We start from the raw sequence: 17,813 nt of genomic DNA, 5'->3' as shown, positions 1-17,813 counted from the left end.
GGATACAGAAGTTGGTGTATATATATACAATGGAATACTACTCAGCCATAAAAAAGACAAAATCGTGTCATTTGCAACAACCTAGATAGGCCTTGAGGGTATTGTGTTAAGCAAAATAAGCCAGACAGAGAAAGACAAGCACTGTGTGATTTCATTCCTATGTGGAAGATAAACACACGGATAAGGAGAACAGATTAGTGGTTACCAGAGGGGAAGGGGGTTAGGGTGGCGTGTGGAGGAGGTAAAGGAGCACACACGTACGGTGACGGATAAAAACTAGACTATTGGCGGTAAGCATGATACAGTCTATACATAAACTGAAATATAGTAACGTACACCTGAAATCACACAATGTTATAAACTATTATGACCTCAATAAAATAATTTAAACAAAACATGACATAGCAATGTCAATATATTACTTAGAAACATGGAAGAAAATATCAGAAGAAATAGCTAAAGCAGTTGAAAGAGGTGGCCTCTCGAGAGCAGACAGGAGAGTGGGGAGAGGTGACTGCTTTTTCTCACTATAACTATGTAAGTAATGGTTGATTTTTAAAGTATCTTCATGAAAACCAGTTGACATGATGGAAGTCAGAACTGTGGTTACCCCTTACAGGGAGGGGGACACTTGCATTGACTGGGAAGAGGCACAGCGAGGGAGCTTCTGGATGACGGAAATGTGGTATATTAGCTCTATCCAATAGAACTTTCTGGCATGATGCAAATCTTCCCTATCTGCACTATCCAAAAAGGGTAGCCGCTAGCCACATGTGGCCACTGAGCACTTGAAAAGTGGTTAGTGTGACTGAGGAACTGAATCCTTAATTTTTATTTAATTTTCCTTAATAAATTTAAGTTTAAATAGTCACATGAGGTCGGTGGCAGTTGTACTGGACATTGCAGACGACAACAACGCTGTAGCTTTACGACTTGTCGAAAAATACTTAGAAGAAACATATGCTGTGTCAAAAATCTTCAAGGAGCAGTTTATGAAATAAAGAGGGGCAGAGGCAAAGGAAAATCACTCTTCAGGGTCGTACCCTCAACAAGGCCACATGGACTCCCAGCAGATAAAGCTCTGTTGAAGATGATCCCACAGTCTGTAATTTCAACACCCATGAGGGAACAATCCACCACGAGTGAGAACCAGCAGACACAACAAACCGCAGGAGTAGATGGCCCCAAACTTCAGATGATCGGATTATCAGACATATACTATAAAATGACTATGCTTTTTTTTTAAACTTTATTATTTTATTTTATTTTATTTTTTTGTGAGGAAGATTAGCCCTGGGCTAACATCCGTGCCTTTCTTCCTCTACGTTATACGGGACGCCGCCACAGCACGGCTTGACAAGCGGTGTGTCAGTGTGCACCCAGGATCCGAACCTGCGAACCCCAGGCTGCCACAGCAGAGCGCTGGCACTTAACAGCTACGCCACCAAGCCGGCCCCAAAATGACTATCCTTAAAATGAACCCAAGACATGAAAAAAGATCAAGACACTACAAAAAAAAAAAAAAAAAAAAAAAAAGAGCAGATGTATTTGAAAGAGGAAGGATGGATTTACATGAGGGAAACCCTTTAGAAAGAGGCTTTTTCAGACTGGTTTGCCAAAAATAGTAATAATGGTGAGCACTTATTAAGTCAAAAGGAATCCAAAGAGGAAGAAGTCAATTTCTGTGCAAACTACCTTTATTTATAAAGAAAAACGTCCCCATTTTGTTATAAACCCAGCGCTGTGTGAAGGCACTTGACTGGGGAGAGGTGGGGCAGGGAGCCTGATAGAGAGCAGTGTGCCTCATCCAGCCCCGGAGGCTGCTGGGAGAGACGGGGGCGGAGGTGACTCCCGGGGAAACCCAGGAGAGGTGACCCATCCCAGGCTCCGCTGGGATGGTGGGTGGGCTTGCTTTGAGGGGAAACGGCGGGGTTGGCAGTAGGAGTGGGTGGCACTTTGGACGGGATGTGATTTGGCAAGTGGGTGGAGGTGTCTCTTGCCCCCCATGACTCCCAGCCCCACCACCACCTCCCATGGCTCAGGCAGGTTTCTAAACTTAAGGCTGGGGTTCTCCTTCTCGCCGGGGCTTCCAGGGAGGCAGAGAGCTGGTGGCGAGGACCCCACCCCTGCAGGTCTTGGGGCAGCAGGGAGACGCAGCAGTAACGGAGAGGGACGTCTGGAGCGAAGGCAGGCTGTGGCCTCCCGTCTCGCTTGGAAACATCCTTCTCTCCTGCTAGACCTTATTCTTCTGAGGCTTCACCCTGGGGAAGAGCTGAGGCAAGACAGGGGCTTCAGACACCAGGAGCGTGTGTCCCCTTAATCTACTCCTAAATTTAATGGAGTCACCTAATCCACCCCCAGACCCGGGGACTGCCTCCATCCGCCCATCCCTTCCTAATGGACTCTCCTAGCATCTCCCAAACCACTCCAGAATCCCCGAGTCCCATCACCTCCAAGCACCAGATGGAGCCTTCCAATTAGAAGCCCGGCTGGTGAAATGGAATATTCTGAGTCTCCCACACTGCCGTAAAGGAGACACTTGCCTCTCCCTACCACCATGGCTGTCTGGTTGGGACCCACCTCCACCCACCCCGAATTACAAGAATCTTCTTCTCTCCTAGGAATATAATGGGATCTTCCTGGTCTCCTCCCCTAACCTAGTAGAATCTCTCTCCATTCTACCATAATTTTATTAATGGATTCTTTCTCATCCTGCCCGATGCTGTGTCACAAAAGCTTCCTCACCACCATGCCTGTAATATACAAGTAACTTTCTCCTCATCACTCAAATGGGATCCCTCATTGCTCCCCCGGGCTAAAATACATTATTTTTTACCTCCCCAGTAATACATTAAGGGATGATAATAAAAATACTTGAGTATGAACCAGTCAACTGTTCCTCATCTCCCCCCATAACTATAATGGGCTTTTTCCTCACCTCCCCACGACCAATAATGGACTCTTCTGATCCCCCCCAATGTAATGGACTGTCCCTCTCTCTCCCTCTTATTCTTGTGACATCACCCCTTTCCCCAAAAGGCCATCAGGAGGCCCGCACGATGTTTCTGGGCTCACCCCGAAGTAGTTACGGGGCACGTAGCCCTCCTGGCCGTGCAGCGCGGCCCACCACCAGTCCGTCTCCTCCGGCCCGTCCCTCCGCAGCACGGTGACCGACTCGCCCTCGCGGAAGGACAGCTCGTCGCCGAACTCGGCGCTGTAGTCCCAGAGGGCGTACACCACCCCGTTGTGCATCAGCCCCATGCTCTGCTCCACGTCTGAAACACGAAACGGCAGGGATCGTGAGCGCCCGGTCAAGGGAGGCCGGAACACTCAGGGGCACCAGACACGCTGGGGACAGGGACAGGCCTTGGGACCTGGTGCCTGCCCCAGCTGGGGGATGAGCCACCTGAAAAGCTGTGTACCCCTGTCTGGAGAGGGGCGCCTGAGCTGGAGTCAGCTGCCGGGGCTGGCAGTCTCTAAAATTCGAGAACACTGGGGTGCATCAAGCTGGGCCACCACCCTCCGAGGCAGGGTCAGTGGTCCCCATTCCCTCTTGTACATTGTTAAGTCCCAGTGTCACTCCCAGAGGTACAGTCGTCTGCACCCCCCTTAGGTGGTACAGTCTCTATAGAGGCCTCAACCCCTCCTTCAGATGGTACAGCCCTACTCCTCTTCCCCCTAAGTGGTCCCATCTTCTCCTTTCCGGATGGTGCAGTCCACACGACTTCCCCTCCCCAAGTGCAAAGTCTCTAAAGACGAAGTAATAACTTCTCCAGAAGGTACAGCTCACCCAAACCTTCCCCCCACCCCTTAAGTGGTAAAAGTTCCATCACGGATTTAGCCCCCTTCCCAGATGGGGTAGTCCACCGTGCTCCCCCTCTCTAGTGGTTCAGTCCACCGGGATCCAGTTTCTCCTCCCCTCCCCGCCAGGCGCGCTGTCCAATCTCTACTTCACTCTCACAGAACTTCCCACGTCCGAGGCAGGCAGGACAGTAAAATCCTCACATCTCCCAGGCTCCACCTACCTGTGACAAAGGTGTGATGGCGCAATCGTCGTCCCCAAAGGTGGAAGAGTCCCCAGGCCCCTCCCCATAAGCCATGGCCTGCTCACCTGCCGGCTGTGTGGTACTGTATCTCCCACAGTAGCACAGCCCACCTGCCCTGCCCTATGCCAGGTAGAAGGTATAGTTGTTAACGTCCAACTCTCCACCCCCCAGGTGAGAAAGCAGTTGAGCGTCGCGTAATCTCCACAGCCACTCTTCTCCCCCAGGTGTCCAGTTTGCACGGTACAGCCCCCCGTCCCCCTCTCCCTCGAGGTGGCACAGTCTGCTCCCCCCACACACCCTGCTTGCACCTGCCAGGTGGGAGGTCCAATCTCCTTACCTGGCAGGTGCCCCATCCTGCAGCCCCCTTCTCTGCGATGCTGCCACATGGTTGGCACAGCCCCCACATCCTCTCTTTCTTGAGTGGCAGTCTGCTGCCCCTCACCCCAACACTTGCCAGCTGGGGGGCTCGGCCCCCACGACCTCCTCCCCCAGAAGGCCCAGCCCACCCGCCGGCGTGCCCCAGTCCTGCCTCGCACCTGCCAGGTAAGTGGCGCAGTCAGCGTAACCCTCGCGGTAGGGGTCGCACTTCTCGATGGCGGTGGCGCCGTCGCTGATGGTGGTGGCGAAGATTGCCGCGCCGTGCTGCACCAGCGCCGTGCAGATGGCCGTGTCGTTGCACGACGCCGCGCAGTGCAACGGTGTCCTGGGCGTGGGAGGCGTGCGTGAGAGGCCGCGCGTCCCCCCGCGGGTGCCCCGGCCCGCCGCGCGCGCCCGCCCCCGCGGGTCAGGGCTCACCAGCCGTGGCTGTCGGGGGAGTTGACGTTGGCGCCGGCGGCGATGAGGAAGTCCACGATGGGGTAGTTGGCGCCGCAGATGGCGTTGTGCAGGGCGGTGATGCCCTCCTCGTTGGGCTGGCTCGGGTCGTTCATCTGGGCGGGCGGGGGACCAGGAGGCTCAGTCCCGCGGCTGCCATCCCGCGTTCTCCGCCCCCAGCCCACCAGTCCGCTCTTTGGCATCACTCACCTCCTTCACCGCCTGCTGCACCACGTCCAGCTCCCCGGTCAGCGCCGCGTCCAGCAGCAGCACAAGTGGGTTGAGGCGCGCGCGGCGGGCCTTGCGCGGGGAGCCCACCTTCCGCAGCACAGAGCGCATCTCCTGAGGGACAGGAGGGGGCGCTTCAGTGACTTGGAGGGATTGTTAATTCCCCCATTACTCAGAGGGGGAAACAGAGGTTCAGGGACCAGGCGGCAGCCGCCCCACTTCATCCAACTAGACAGGAGAAGGCTGGGATGGAACCCAGGGAGATACAGAGCCTGAGTCCAGAGCCCTGTGGGGAGGGGATGCCTCGGTTCCACAGCCTCCAGTTCCCTACAACAGTCAGGGCATCTGGTGATTTTGGAATCTTGCTCCCTGAGACATGAGAAGCTGGAAGACCATCAAGTTGATGATTGTGGAATTCAATCCATACATAGTCTCATTTCTTTCATAAAAAATAAATGCTGTGAAACACACATGACAAAAGGTTACCAAGTGTTAATTCCAAATGTTTGGAATTGCAATATTTACCATATTACTCCTTGTGCTTTCTTATTTTTGATTTTCAATAGTCCTCCTGCAAGATTCAATTTATTCTGAGCATGCATTTTGTGATTTTGGTCTTTGCTGTCAATGATTTCAAGATTCTAGAATTCAGAGATCCCAAGAATTTCTAAAATCTCTGATGCTCAGTTATTTCATGTTTCCAATACTGTGAGTCCAGAAATGCTAAGTTGTGCCATTTTGAATTGCTGAGGACCCAGGACGTTGCCTTCCCAAGATTCTGTGGTTGAAAACTTTAATATTTTATGGTTAGAATTTCATTCCAAAAGATTGGAAGGAAATACTGAAAATGTTAATCATGGTTCTCTCTGAGTGCTGTGATTTTGGTCTCTTGATTCCACTTTGATCTGTTTCCTCCTAGTTTCTATGGTCTTTGTGTATTCCTTTCTAGTGGAGAATGTTCATTGAAAATACAATTCTGTATTACAACATATTAGTGCACTAATCTGTGATTTTATGATTCAGGTGATAAGGGTCTTGAATTTCAGTTGTAATGACTTCAAGTATCAGTGATAACCAGGGTCTGTGTTACTAACTTTTTAATTCTAAGATCCTGCTCTTCAAACCTCCAGGGCTCTAGGATTCTGAAATTTCACTGTTCTGAGATTGTGATACCAGGATTGAATTTTTGAATTCTGTAATTTTTCAAGTTTCTCTGTAGCTGGGACTTTGTGATTCTACAGTGAGGGAACTTGATCATTTCAAGATGTTGTCATTCTTCCGTTCTTGATTTCAAGATCCTGAGCATCAATATTTCTTGGCTCCACCCTCAGGAGGGCCTGGGAATAGGCATTTTGGGGTGTCTACCTGGCCCCCAATTCCTCTCTGGGAATTCTTCCCCTCCCTCTGTTTACCCACACTGAGTGATCAGGACTGTTCCATGTGACTACACTCCCCACCCCCAGCCAAAATGCAGAGAGTGGACCAAGGTCGGCAGGAGACCATCTCCTGGTCAAACGAAAACAACGATAATTATAGTCAACAGCTAAGTGCCAGGCACTATTTTAAGCACTATATTAATATATTAATCCTATAGCAACCCTATGGTTATTCTCATCCCCATTTTACAGATGAGGAAACTGAGGCCCAGAGAGGGTAAGTATCCTGCCTAAGGTTGCACAGCTAAGTGCCACGGAGCTGGGATTCAAACCAGGCAACCTAGGTCTGCAGCTGGTGCATTTAACCATGACACCCTCAGCCTCAGAGACCAGAGACTCGCTCTTGAAAATTTGAAAGGAAGCAGCTCTGAGTGGAGTCAGAGGATACCGTGGACTTGAACTCAGAGGTCATTTTGAGTCAGGGCAGGGTGGGCCATTTCTAGCCATGGTTCAGGCTTGCTGAGATATAAGAGGAGAGAGCAGATCCCCAGAGAAGACAGACAGGAGAGACTGTGACAACCTGGGAGAGAAATGGTGACTGCCTTGATTCAGGCAGATTTTTCAGGTCCCAGAATAAACCCACCATCGTGCCAAGACGCAGTCACTTCCAGGTTGTAAGACATCAAGATTCCTGAGGGGATGCCCTGGGGGGCAAGTTATTGGGGTGGAGCAGAGAAAGTCTCTGTGCCGCCAAGACTTATGGATGCCCCTCCATATATACTCTCCCTTTCTTTTGAACACAGGCACACCCAAAGACTACATTTCCCAGGCTCCCTTGTGGCTGGGTTCCTGGCCAATGGGATGAGGCAGATGTGATGCATGCAATTTCCAGCTTTCCTAAAAGGGAAGGGGCACTCCCATATGCTAACTAATAACCTAGTTTCCTCCCATATTACTTACCATGCTCTGTGGCTGCTCTGGTGGGCTGCTCTGGGGTGCAGCTGGGGGCGGTATGGGAACTGGTGGGGCAGGAGCAGGGGGCCCCGCCCTGGCCTCAGATCCCTCAGTGATGGAGGACAGCTCGGGCTCAGGCCCTCCAGGCCCGCCATGACGATGGAAGAGGCGGTTAATGATCTGCTGGTACTGCTTCTTGTGGGTGGGGGGCAGGGCTACAGCAGGGCTCTGCTCCATGGAGCCCCTGCGTTTGAGGGGCCGTGGAATCTCTGCCAGCACCCTGGCCACCTCCTCCAGCTCGGGCACTGACTGTGCCTCAGGAGGCAGCGCTGGCTGCAGCCGCGTGGGGCTGAGGGGCCGAGTTACAGCACCTTCATCTGCATCACCAGCCTCTAGCCCTGGCGTCAGCAGCCCCTCCAGCTCTGGCTCAGGCTCCAGCTCAGCGGGTGGTTTGGGGGTGCCTAGAAAGAACAAGAGCCCCATCAGAGGAGGACTCCCCAGGAGACCCCCAAGACACCCTCCCCACAACTTCCAGGACCTGCAACCAGCAACTGATTTGCTGTGTGACCTCAGGGCAGTTCCTTGCTCTCTCTGGGCTACACAGCACATTTCCTGGGCTGTGAATACTATACAGTGATGAGGTCTCCCATGAGTCAAGCACTTTGCATGTACGTGGCACTTTTGCGCCTGTCTTACTGAATTCTCACCACGCCTTGTGAGGAAGAGGTGGATATCATTTCCTTATTACAGAAAGGAAACTGTGTCTCAGAGAGGGCGAGTCAGTTGCCCAAAGCCACACAGCTGGGATCTGAACTCAGTTCTATCTAACTCCAAAATCTGTGCTCCTACCATTATGACAGACTTGACTTTCTAAGATTCTAAGAACTTCCTCTCCTAACATTTCAGGCAGAAAACTCCTGCTGGGACCAGAATCCTGCTGCTTGATGGTCTCTTCTATCTTGTTTCTCTCTATCAGAGCCTCTAAGGCAGGTAGAAATAATAACAATCACTCTCTATACATTATTTCATTGAATGCCCATCACAATCTACGAGGTAGATATTATTAATCTCTCTTCGCAGATGAGAAAATGGAAGCTCAGAGAGGTTCATTAATTTATCCTGAGTTACACAGCAAGTCAGTGGTGGAGAGGGGCTCAAAACCCACTCTGCTTAACTCCAGGCCTTGCACTGGTCTCACACCAAAAAATATTAATAATTATTATAACTAATATGATAGCTACTGAGAACTTACTATACATCAGGCCTTATTTTAAGGACTGTATATGGATTAAATAATCTAATGCCATATCCCAGTAAGATAGGTTCTATCATTAATCATCTTTTACACTCAAGGAAACTGAGGTCCAGAGAGGTTAGGTGACTTGCCCAAGGTCACACAGCATGGAGCCAGGCAGTCGGACTTCAGGTCCATGCTTAACCACTGTGCTATCCCTAGCTCCTGAGCAAATTCCCAAGCTTACGTGGCCCAGCTCTCTGCAGGGACAGTGTCTGGAAACAGGGGTTTGGCTGTGATGGCTTCTCCAGCTTGTCTGGTCCTCCCCCCATTCGTCCTCCCTTCACCAAGCCCCCAGGGACCCCCATTGCTGACTCACCTTCGCTCACAGGGGGCCAAGTGTGTTGGGGGGTTTGGGGGGCTGGGGCAGCGGCTTGAGGCTGGGCCTGAGGTTGTGGTTGGGGCTGGGAGTGTGGGGGCACCTGGGGCTGGGGGGGCGCCTGGGGCTGTGGAGGCAGCTTAGGCGGAGGAGCTCTGGAGAAGATGGGGGAGCCAGGGAGCATGGCCCTGCTGGCCCCCTGCTCCCAGAAGGCGTTCTGCAGCTTGAATATCATGCTGAGGGGGATGGGGCGCTGGCGGGGGGCAGCGCGGGGCTGGGGGCTGGAAGGAGGCATGGGGATGCGGCTGACAGGCTGCCAGCTGCGAGGCAAAGTGCCCGATGGCCCCGCGGAGCCCAGCGATCGGCGGTAGCTGCCCACATCAGAACGCCTGTCGCTGGCCAGAGGGGAGACCTTGTAATTGCGGGGCAGGGTGGCGCTGGTGAGGTTGTCCTGGGAGAGAAAGAGGGAAGGAGGGACGGAAGAAGGGGCTCAGAAGGGAGGAAGATAGGGGTAAGGGAACAGTCAGGAGGGGGAGGGAAGGGGGAGGGAGGGAAGGGCAAAAGGTGAGAAGGGAGAGCAGGAGATGAGGGAAGAGGGTCAGGGAGGGGGTGGAAATCTAGGATAAAGAAGGAAGAGCGTGGGGAAGGGCACGGAAACCGAGGGCAAAGCCAGGAGGGAGAGACTAGCCCTGACCCCGCTCCCCGCCCTTACCCATCAGCCCCTCCCCAGCCGCCCCTCACCTTGCTGGAGGCCCCCAGCCCATCCAGGCTGCTTTCTCTCCAGGGTAACAGCTGCGGGCCCGGCGAGGAGGGCCGCGCAAAGACCTCCAAGCCTGCGAAGGGGGGATCATTAGGGTCTGGGGGCGCCTTTCCTCCGACTCCCCCACTCCCCGGCTTCCCACCACTCACGGTCATAGCCTCCTGTCTGCGAAGACTTCTTTTCATAAGCCACGTCCAGGTCAGACTCATTCCAGGCTTTGGGGGGCCGCCGGCGCAGCGTCAGGTCGTCTGCGGAGAGGTGGCGAATGGGGATATGGGGGAAGGCTGGTCCCGGGCCCCGCACCCCTTCCACCCCCCGAGTTCGGCCCCTGCGTTCACCTTGCGCGCGCAGAGGCGGGGCGAAGGCGCTGCCGCCCGCGCCCAGCAGGGGGCTCCCAAAGCCAGCCGGCCCGTCGTAGACCGAGGCTGGGGAGCGCGGCGAGGGCCCGCGCTCGGGGAAGAAGGCCTGGGGCCCCTCGGCCAGGGGGCTGCCACGGGGGGAGCCGGCGCGGCCCAGGAAGTCGAAGGGCGTGGGGGCACCCTGCTGGCGCAGCGGGCCGGGGCCGGGCCGCGGGGAGGGCGCACGGCCGAGGGAGCTGCCTGCGCCCTCGAAGGCGCGGGGCCGGGGCGAGGGCGCGCGGTCCAGGGTGCCGTAGGCATCCGGCTGCAGGTAGAGCGGGGTGCGCGGCGACGACGGCCGGCCCTTAGGGGACAGCGGGCTGTAGGAGTGCAGAGTCGGGGCGCTCTCGGAGCGACTGAACGAGGTGTCCGCGCCGTCGGTGGCCGCCTTTCGGGGGGACCCGCGGCTGCCGAAGGGCTCGAGGACCGGGCTAGAGCTGGAGCTGTACCGGGACAGCTTTGGGGAGGCCTGGACGTTGAGAGGTCAAAGCAGACATTAGTAGAGGCGTTGGCAGGAGGTCAAAAGAAGTCATCAAAAATCAACTCAGGGGAGTTGGACTGGGAGATTCAGGCACAGGGAGCCCAGGTGAGGGGTGTTGGGGAGAGAACCCTGAAATCAGGGCTGAGGCGAGCCCATCCAGTGCCTTTGCGCTGCTTAGAAAAAGGCCCCTTTCCTTCCAAGGGTCCTGTTAGATGTCCACTTCCACTGGTCCCCTCTTTCGAGTGCCCTTAAATAGCCTACAACCTGCACACCTCTATGGGGCAGCTCTGCCTGAACTCCAGCAGTAGAGAAGCTGGGGACAGAGGGGTGACCAGCAGGCTCACCCTAGGGGGGGCTCCGGCCCGCGAGCCAGGGGGCGCTGGCGAGTCTGACCACAGCGACTCCAACTGCTTGGTCAGTTCGTCCACCTTGGCAGCCGCGGAGTCCAGCTCCATCTGTTTCAGATCCATGTGCTTCATGGCCAGAGCTGGGCGGGCGGGAGTGGCGGTAAGGACCCGGCCCTCCTGGCAGGACCCCGCCTCTGCCCCCTCAAGCCCCGCCCCGCCAAGCCCCGCCCCCTACCCCAGCTCACACTGGAAGTTCATGTCCAGGAGGTCCCGCGCGCTCTGGAACGCCTCGCTGTCCATGGTGCCGGCCGGAGCGGGGCGCCTGCGTTGCGGGGGAGAACCTTCTTAGATGGCGCCCCTCCAGGCCCCGCCCGCAGACCCAGGGCGGCGAGGAGCGGGACAGCGCTTTTACTTTTCTAGTTCCTTCCACTGAAAGCGCTATGCTCCTCCGCTTTCCGGGCTGGGAAACGCCAACTCCTTCAAAGCCCTCCTGGAAGGCTCTGGACAATTCACTCTCTTTACGTGGCTTCTTGTCCATATCTCTATCTCAGCCCTAATTGTTGAATCATTCCTTCAGCAAATATCCACTGATCAACTACTATGTGCCAGGCATTAGAGTGGACAGCAGATGCAATAAAAATAACAATCAAGGACTGCATGCCTACTACGGATCAGGGGGCACTGTGTTAGATGCTGGGGATATTTGTTAAAATAATAATTGTGCTGCCTACGGTGTGCCAGGACCTGTGCTGTTTGCTTGAGGGTCTAATGAAATAAAACCACCACCACTGGGCCGCCCCGTGGCTTAGCGGTTAAGTGCGCGCGCTCCGCTACCGGCGGCCAGGGTTCGGATCCCGGGCGCGCACCGACGCACTGCTTCTCCGCCCACGCTGAGGCCGCGTCCCACATACAGCAACTAGAAGGATGTGCAGCTATGACATACAACTATCTACTGGGGCTTTGGGGGAAAAAAGGAGGAGGATTGGCAATAGATGTTAGCTCAAAGCCGGTCTTCCTCAGCAAAAAAAAAAGAGGAGGATTGGCATGGATGTTAGCTCAGGGCTGATCTCCCTCACACACACACACACACACACACACACACACACACACACACACACAAAACCCACCACCATTTATTGAGGGGCCACTGCCTCCTAGAATTGTACACCAGATACTTCATTCCAAGGTCAAAACCACCAGAGCAGGCAAGAAACGGGGGCTCAGAGCATCTGTTCAAAGTCACCCTGCAAGAAGTCAGTGTACTAGGTTTCACCCCGGATCTGACTTGTCATTCTGGGTCATCTCCACCAGACTGGAGGGTCTCAGAGGGCAGGGACCCCTCAGTTCCCTCTCCCCGGAGTCTCCACCCAGATAAGCCCTGGTTCGCACAGACCCAGTGTTAATACGAACAACAGGGAGGTGGCTGGGGTGGCTGGCCGCTGTGGTGACCGGTGCAGTGGGAGGGAGCCAGGCCACCAGGAACCGGTCAGGCCGGCACCATCCTCATCCCATGGAAGCCACCACGCCCACCAGCTCTGCCACCTCCTGGCTGTGCCGACCTCTTAGCTTTGGCTTGGTGGTACAGGCGTGGGCTACGGGGCGGGCTGGAGCATGCTGATTCCAGCCTCTGTCTGGGAAGCCTCCAAACAGAACCTGTTGGGGCTGGTGGCTCATCTGGGTGTGTTGGGAGTGTGTGACCTTGGGGGATGAGTCTCCTCCACTCCTCGGGCCTCAGTTTCCCCAAGAGTGAGAGGAGGAGGCAGATCAGCTATTCTGAGAGGCCTCTTCAATCTCTCAGAGGCCTGGATTCTGAAATTGTAAGGATCTTGAGACTGTTATTAAAGTTCTACAGAGCCTAAAACCCTCAGCTTGAGAATCTATTGTTCGAAAGTACTGGTCCAAGACTCTATCTTTAGAACATTCTAGAACTCTGCAATTTGGCTAGCCTAGATTTCTCTGTCTTCCTGCACCACATTCTATCTACCCCAGGATTCCACTGTCCTAAAAGTCTAGGTAGGGGCCATCCCCGTGGCATAGTGGTTAAGTTCACACACTCTGCTTCAGTGGCCCGTATTCTCAGGTTCAGATCCCAGGCGTGGACCTACACCACTCATCAAGCTATGCTGTGGCAGCATCCCACATACAAAATAGAGGAAGATTGGCACAGGTGTTAGCTCAGGGCGAATCTTCCTCAAGCAAAGAAAGAGGAAGATTGGCAACAGATGTTAGCTCAGAGCGAATCGTCCTCATCAAAAAAAAAAAAAAGTCTAGGTGAATGCAGGGTATAATGGAATGGTTCAGAGCAGGAGAAAGCCCGGAGGAAGGCAGACTTCCAGGGTTCAGATCTGGGGGCACCACTCTCCAGCCCTGACAAGAGTGCCTCTTGATCTGTAAAATGGGGATATATAGCGCTCCACCTTAGAGGACTCTTGTGAGAACCCAACTGGCCAGAAAGTGCTAGAGAATTAAAGCTCTGAGAACTGAGTCCTCAGAAAGTAGGGAGTACAGGAATCAAAACTCGGCTTTCAGAATCTCAGAGACACACAGGAAACACTCTGTAAGTGTCTGTTAAAATATAAAAAGGAACAATTCCATGCAGCGTCCAGTGCCAACATTCTGACAGCGATTTGGGGGATTTCACGATTCCCCAACTCTAAGACTCTCAGATCCCACGCTGACATCCCCTGGCTCCAAAGGAAATGCCAAGCCTGGGCGTGGGGCCGGCCCCGGGCTGGCGCCGGCGGAGGGGGTGTCTGGGCCGCCAGGGGGCGCTCCGGTTCAAGGCCCGACCCCAGCCCGGCGGGCGGACAGCGCCTGAGCTCAGACCCTGGGAATGCGCGGCGGGCCTGGGCAGGTGCCGCACCCCCCGCGGCAGGCGAGCGGGGGCCGGGTGGGGCGCGGGGGCGGCGCGGGCCGCGCCTCTGCTCCCTGGTCCCTGGCCTCCACCCCCAAGTCCTCCTCGCCCGGCTCCGCTCCAACCTCAGCCTCCGCTCCCTCCTTCCCTCCACTCCTAGATCTCCTTCCCAGGCTTCCTCTGCACCCCAGCCAGGTTCTTCGGCATTAAGAATCCCGGAGCGGGGTGGGGGGCTTCCTGGAGGAATCATCCTCAGTAGGAACAGGTCAGAGCGCCAGGCTGGGCTGGGAATACCCAGGTTGGAATCGGACAGCTCTGTTCCTACAGACTGACACGGGGAGAGACCCCACCCTTTCTGGGACTTGGTTTCCCCTCGTGGACGTCTGTGGAATGGGCTAGTTTATTTAGCTTCTCTGTACCTCAGTTTCCTCGTGTGTGTAATGGAAGAATTAACACCTTCACCTCAAAGGAGTATGAGGTTTGAGTGACATAATTTATGTCAGTGTTTAGAACAGTGCAGGGTGTGAAATCAAGTTCACACCTATAGGATTCTCAATTTCTGGCCTTCCTCGGCTGTTCATTAAGATAACACAGGGTCTGACACAGACTGAGGGCTCAAGACCCAAAGTAATTTTTTTCCACCAAAAGGGTCTTTTCAGCTCTTTCTGAGATTCGAAAAGCCCTGAGTTTTGACCTCTGGAATCTCAACTTCTTGAGCCCTAAATTCTCCTGGCACATTCCCGAGTTCTGGGCAGTGGTCATCCCTAATATTTTAAGCACGGGGGCATGGGGAGACCCGGAAGATTCCAGACAGAAGGTGGGAAAAGCCAAGAGAGTGGGCTGTGCCTGCTCTCCTGCCTCAGTTTCCCCACTGGAGTAGAGAGAAGTCATTCCATGGGGTGGGGTCACCAAACCTCATTGCAAGTGACACTTTTGGGCGGTTGCCTGAAACTTATGTAGACAATGGAACCATCCCATGTACCTGCCAGCCCTGAGCCTGGCAAGCTGTGAGTTCTGTCTTGGCAGCCACGGTTATTATTTTTAATTTCATCTCAGGCTCTCATCCAATGCCCTTCAAGCCCAGACATTAGAAGTTCTTCCCTCTCTCATCAGAACCCCCTGACCCCCCCCTTGTTTAACCCCCTCACATGACACATGGGGGTGGAGAGAAGGGGGAGACAGACAGAGGGAGGTGCCAGGCCCTGCCCTCCCCCAGCTTCAAGGACAGACACACCTCCAGAATTAGCGTCTGTGCCTCCCTTATCTCCCACCACCTCAGGTCAGACAGATGGGGGTGGAGGTGACATTTCTCACCTCAGGGTCAGGGCGAGGAGCCCTGGGAGGGAGGTGAGTCAGAAAATCTGGTGGGAGTGGATGGAATCCAGTCCCCCAGAGAGCTGCAGAGGAAAGGGGAGGCCAGATCCTGACCCCAACTCTGCTGCCTGTGTGACCTCTAAGGCTATTTACCCTCTTCTTCTCTGTGTAATGGCTGTCTAGTGCCCAGCCATGCAAGCCTCCCAGAATGCAACCCCACCTTCTGGAATTCTCCCCTGGGTTCCAGTATGCCCTCTGTAAACCCCAAATATTTCCCACCTCCAAGGGACAATCCGAGGGCCCCCCGCCTCCGCCAGGGGGCGCCCTGGGGCGGAGGTCCCTCCTCTGGTTAGGCAGGTCTGACGCCCCGGTTAATGACATGTTGGGGATCGCGCAGCGGCAGAGGATGTTGGAGAGCTGCCCCGGTTCCCCTCCCTTGCTGGAGGGGAAGGGCCGGAAAGCAGGGGGAGCGCCGGGACACAGCCTCCAGAGGGACCCCAGCGGCTTGTCCTGCTCCATTTCAGGGACCCGGGTTCCACTATCCCCACACCACCCCTAATTCTTCTCGGAGACCTAGAGGCTCGGTCAAGAAGGCAGCTCGATGGTGGTGGCAGAGGTGGCCGCCCATTCCAGACCCCTACCAGTCCGAGCCTCCCATTTCTGTAGGAGACTCAGGGATCCGATACCCAAATTCCACTCAAGGACTCAGGCTTCCGAGAATCCCCCAAATTCAAGAGACTCAGGAGTCCCAGCTCCAGCGTTTCCCCGGGACCAAGGCGTCCGAGCCCTCCATTCCAAGAACTCAGGCATCCGAGCCCCTTTCCTTCTGCCAAGTAAATGAGACATCCAAGTTCTCACCTTCCAAGCACCCTGGAGACTGCGCACCCAATTCCACCCTGGGACCCGGCGTCCGAGTCCCCTCCCAGTCCTCCCAGGGACACGGGTGTCCGGCTCCTCCAGAGCCGCTGGACCCCAGGGTGGGGAACTCACGGATCCGAGGCAGATCCTGGCACCGGGGGGCTTCCTCCAGCTCCGGCTCTGGCTGCGGGAGCGGAGGACGGGGCGGGGCAGGCGCCGGGAACAGGTTAGACGACGTGACTCCCGCTGGAGGGAGGCGGGTCCGGAGGGGACGGGGAGTCGGGGTCGCCTTGAGCACCTTGGGACTTGTAGTCCCGGAGGAGCAGGACGCAGACTGAGACGTTCCCACTGGGACTCACCCGAAGTCCATTTCACAGACAGGAAGGGCGAGGTCCAGAAGCCGAGGGTGACCTGGCCATCTAGGTAAGAGTTCAGACTCCCACCTCCGTGTGGCTGCAGGAAACGGACCCCTGAGTCCCTGCCCCACCCCTCCAGGCTCAGTTTCCCCCTTCTTGAATGAAGATTTGGAAGCCACCAAAAGGGTCGAAGGTTGGAAACTGGGGGAGACCGACATGCCCCGCCCCTAAGGTGAGAAGAGGGTCTTGCTAAATCAGTGTTCCCTCGGGTCTCTGAGCCTCAATCTCCCCGTTGGTAAAAAGGGCAGGTTGGATCTTTACAGGACTTCCAGCAACAGCCCCCTAAATCGGAGACGGGGACTACAATCCCCAGCAGCTTCCGCGACGGATGTCGGGGGCCTCCCCGCCTCGCATCCTCTGGGAATTGTAGTCCCGGAGCCCCCAGGGGCGGCGCCCGGGTGTCTCGCCCACGCGCGGGAACTTTTGGGCGATCCCGGGCGAAGGGAACGCGTCCCCCTCCCCTGGCCCTCTCTCCGCTCTGGGAAGTCGCTCTCTCCCTGAGAAGGAGGGCGCCCCAATTCTGGAGTAGGATCTGAAATCTCGGCAGAGGGGGCGGGAAGCGGCGCTGACACACCGGCCTGGAATGCAGTCGGGTCACCCTGTCTAGCCGCCGTCCCGCGGCTGCGCCCGCCGCCCCACGCAGGAAAGGGGCGTGGGTGCGTCCCCCAAATCCGCATCCACGTGCCGCTGTTTACACGCGCCCGGGGGCAGGGAAGGGGCTCGGCTCAGGGCTTTCACTCCCTCTCCCTTCCTCAAAGCGTTCGGGAATGTTCCCCACGCACGAGCCTAAATCCGTGGGGGCATCTACCCGTCTCATTTGATCCACACGCCCCGCCGCTTAGCCCGCACACCCCACGCGTGTCGAGCTCCGGAGTCTGGAGGCTCCGCCCCGGGACCCACAGGCCCCTCCCCGTATGTTTCCCGCTCCCCTGCAGTCCAGAAGCCCCGCCCCCCGAGCGGACTGACCCCCATTCCTCCATTTTCCCACCTTTCCTACTCAAATTCTGAAATTCCCAGGCATCTAGGCCCCCCCTAGAAAGGATTGTAACACTGAAAGCACAGCGCTACCAACCAAGCCTCTTACCTGTCTCTTTAAGAATTTCAGCTCAATCGATCTTCCTGTCTCTTTAAGAGCTAGAGCCTATCAATGTGGCTGCCCCTTTAAGGCGACGTTGGGGCAAATAATGTCAGAGAAACTGGGGGGAGAGCCGCCGGGACCTGGTCAGGTTCTCACTCCCGCCAAACAGCGAATCAGCTGCTTCCTGGAGCAGATTTTTAGGAAAAGACGTCTTCCTCGGTTTTCTGCTCTGCACAAGTGGAAACTTCCCCCAATTCTGCTCCTAGAGCGAGCGGGC

At 55.6% G+C, this 17,813-nt stretch overlaps 1 protein-coding gene across 4 annotated transcripts; it reads right to left on the bottom strand.

The window, feature by feature from the left end:
* Nucleotides 1-1,542: 1,542 nt before the first annotated feature.
* Nucleotides 1,543-17,799, bottom strand: PPP1R13L (protein phosphatase 1 regulatory subunit 13 like). 4 transcript variants are annotated; one of them, XM_014795224.2, is made up of 13 exons: nucleotides 17,543-17,799; nucleotides 11,262-11,338; nucleotides 11,014-11,156; nucleotides 10,129-10,657; nucleotides 9,940-10,038; nucleotides 9,772-9,863; nucleotides 9,031-9,481; nucleotides 7,424-7,878; nucleotides 5,070-5,201; nucleotides 4,842-4,975; nucleotides 4,583-4,749; nucleotides 3,076-3,275; nucleotides 1,543-2,272 (listed from the first exon to the last, which is right to left on the bottom strand). In XM_014795224.2, exons 2-13 carry the CDS (start codon nucleotides 11,314-11,316, stop codon nucleotides 2,234-2,236), a joined length of 2,496 nt encoding a protein of 831 aa, XP_014650710.1. In that variant the 5' UTR covers nucleotides 11,317-11,338; nucleotides 17,543-17,799; the 3' UTR covers nucleotides 1,543-2,233. The 4 variants fall into 4 exon arrangements, with proteins under 4 accessions (XP_014650710.1, XP_014650706.1, XP_087277677.1 ...); XM_014795220.2 differs by lacking the exon at nucleotides 17,543-17,799 and adding an exon at nucleotides 16,175-17,269; XM_087421551.1 differs by lacking the exon at nucleotides 17,543-17,799 and adding an exon at nucleotides 16,402-17,269.
* Nucleotides 17,800-17,813: the final 14 nt, after the last annotated feature.

Source organism: Ceratotherium simum, chromosome 33 (assembly GCF_057802395.1).
Source record: "Ceratotherium simum simum isolate JZ-2026a chromosome 33, ASM5780239v1, whole genome shotgun sequence".
Classification (NCBI taxonomy): Eukaryota; Metazoa; Chordata; class Mammalia; order Perissodactyla; family Rhinocerotidae; genus Ceratotherium; species Ceratotherium simum.
This window is presented reverse-complemented; position numbering and strand designations above follow the sequence as displayed.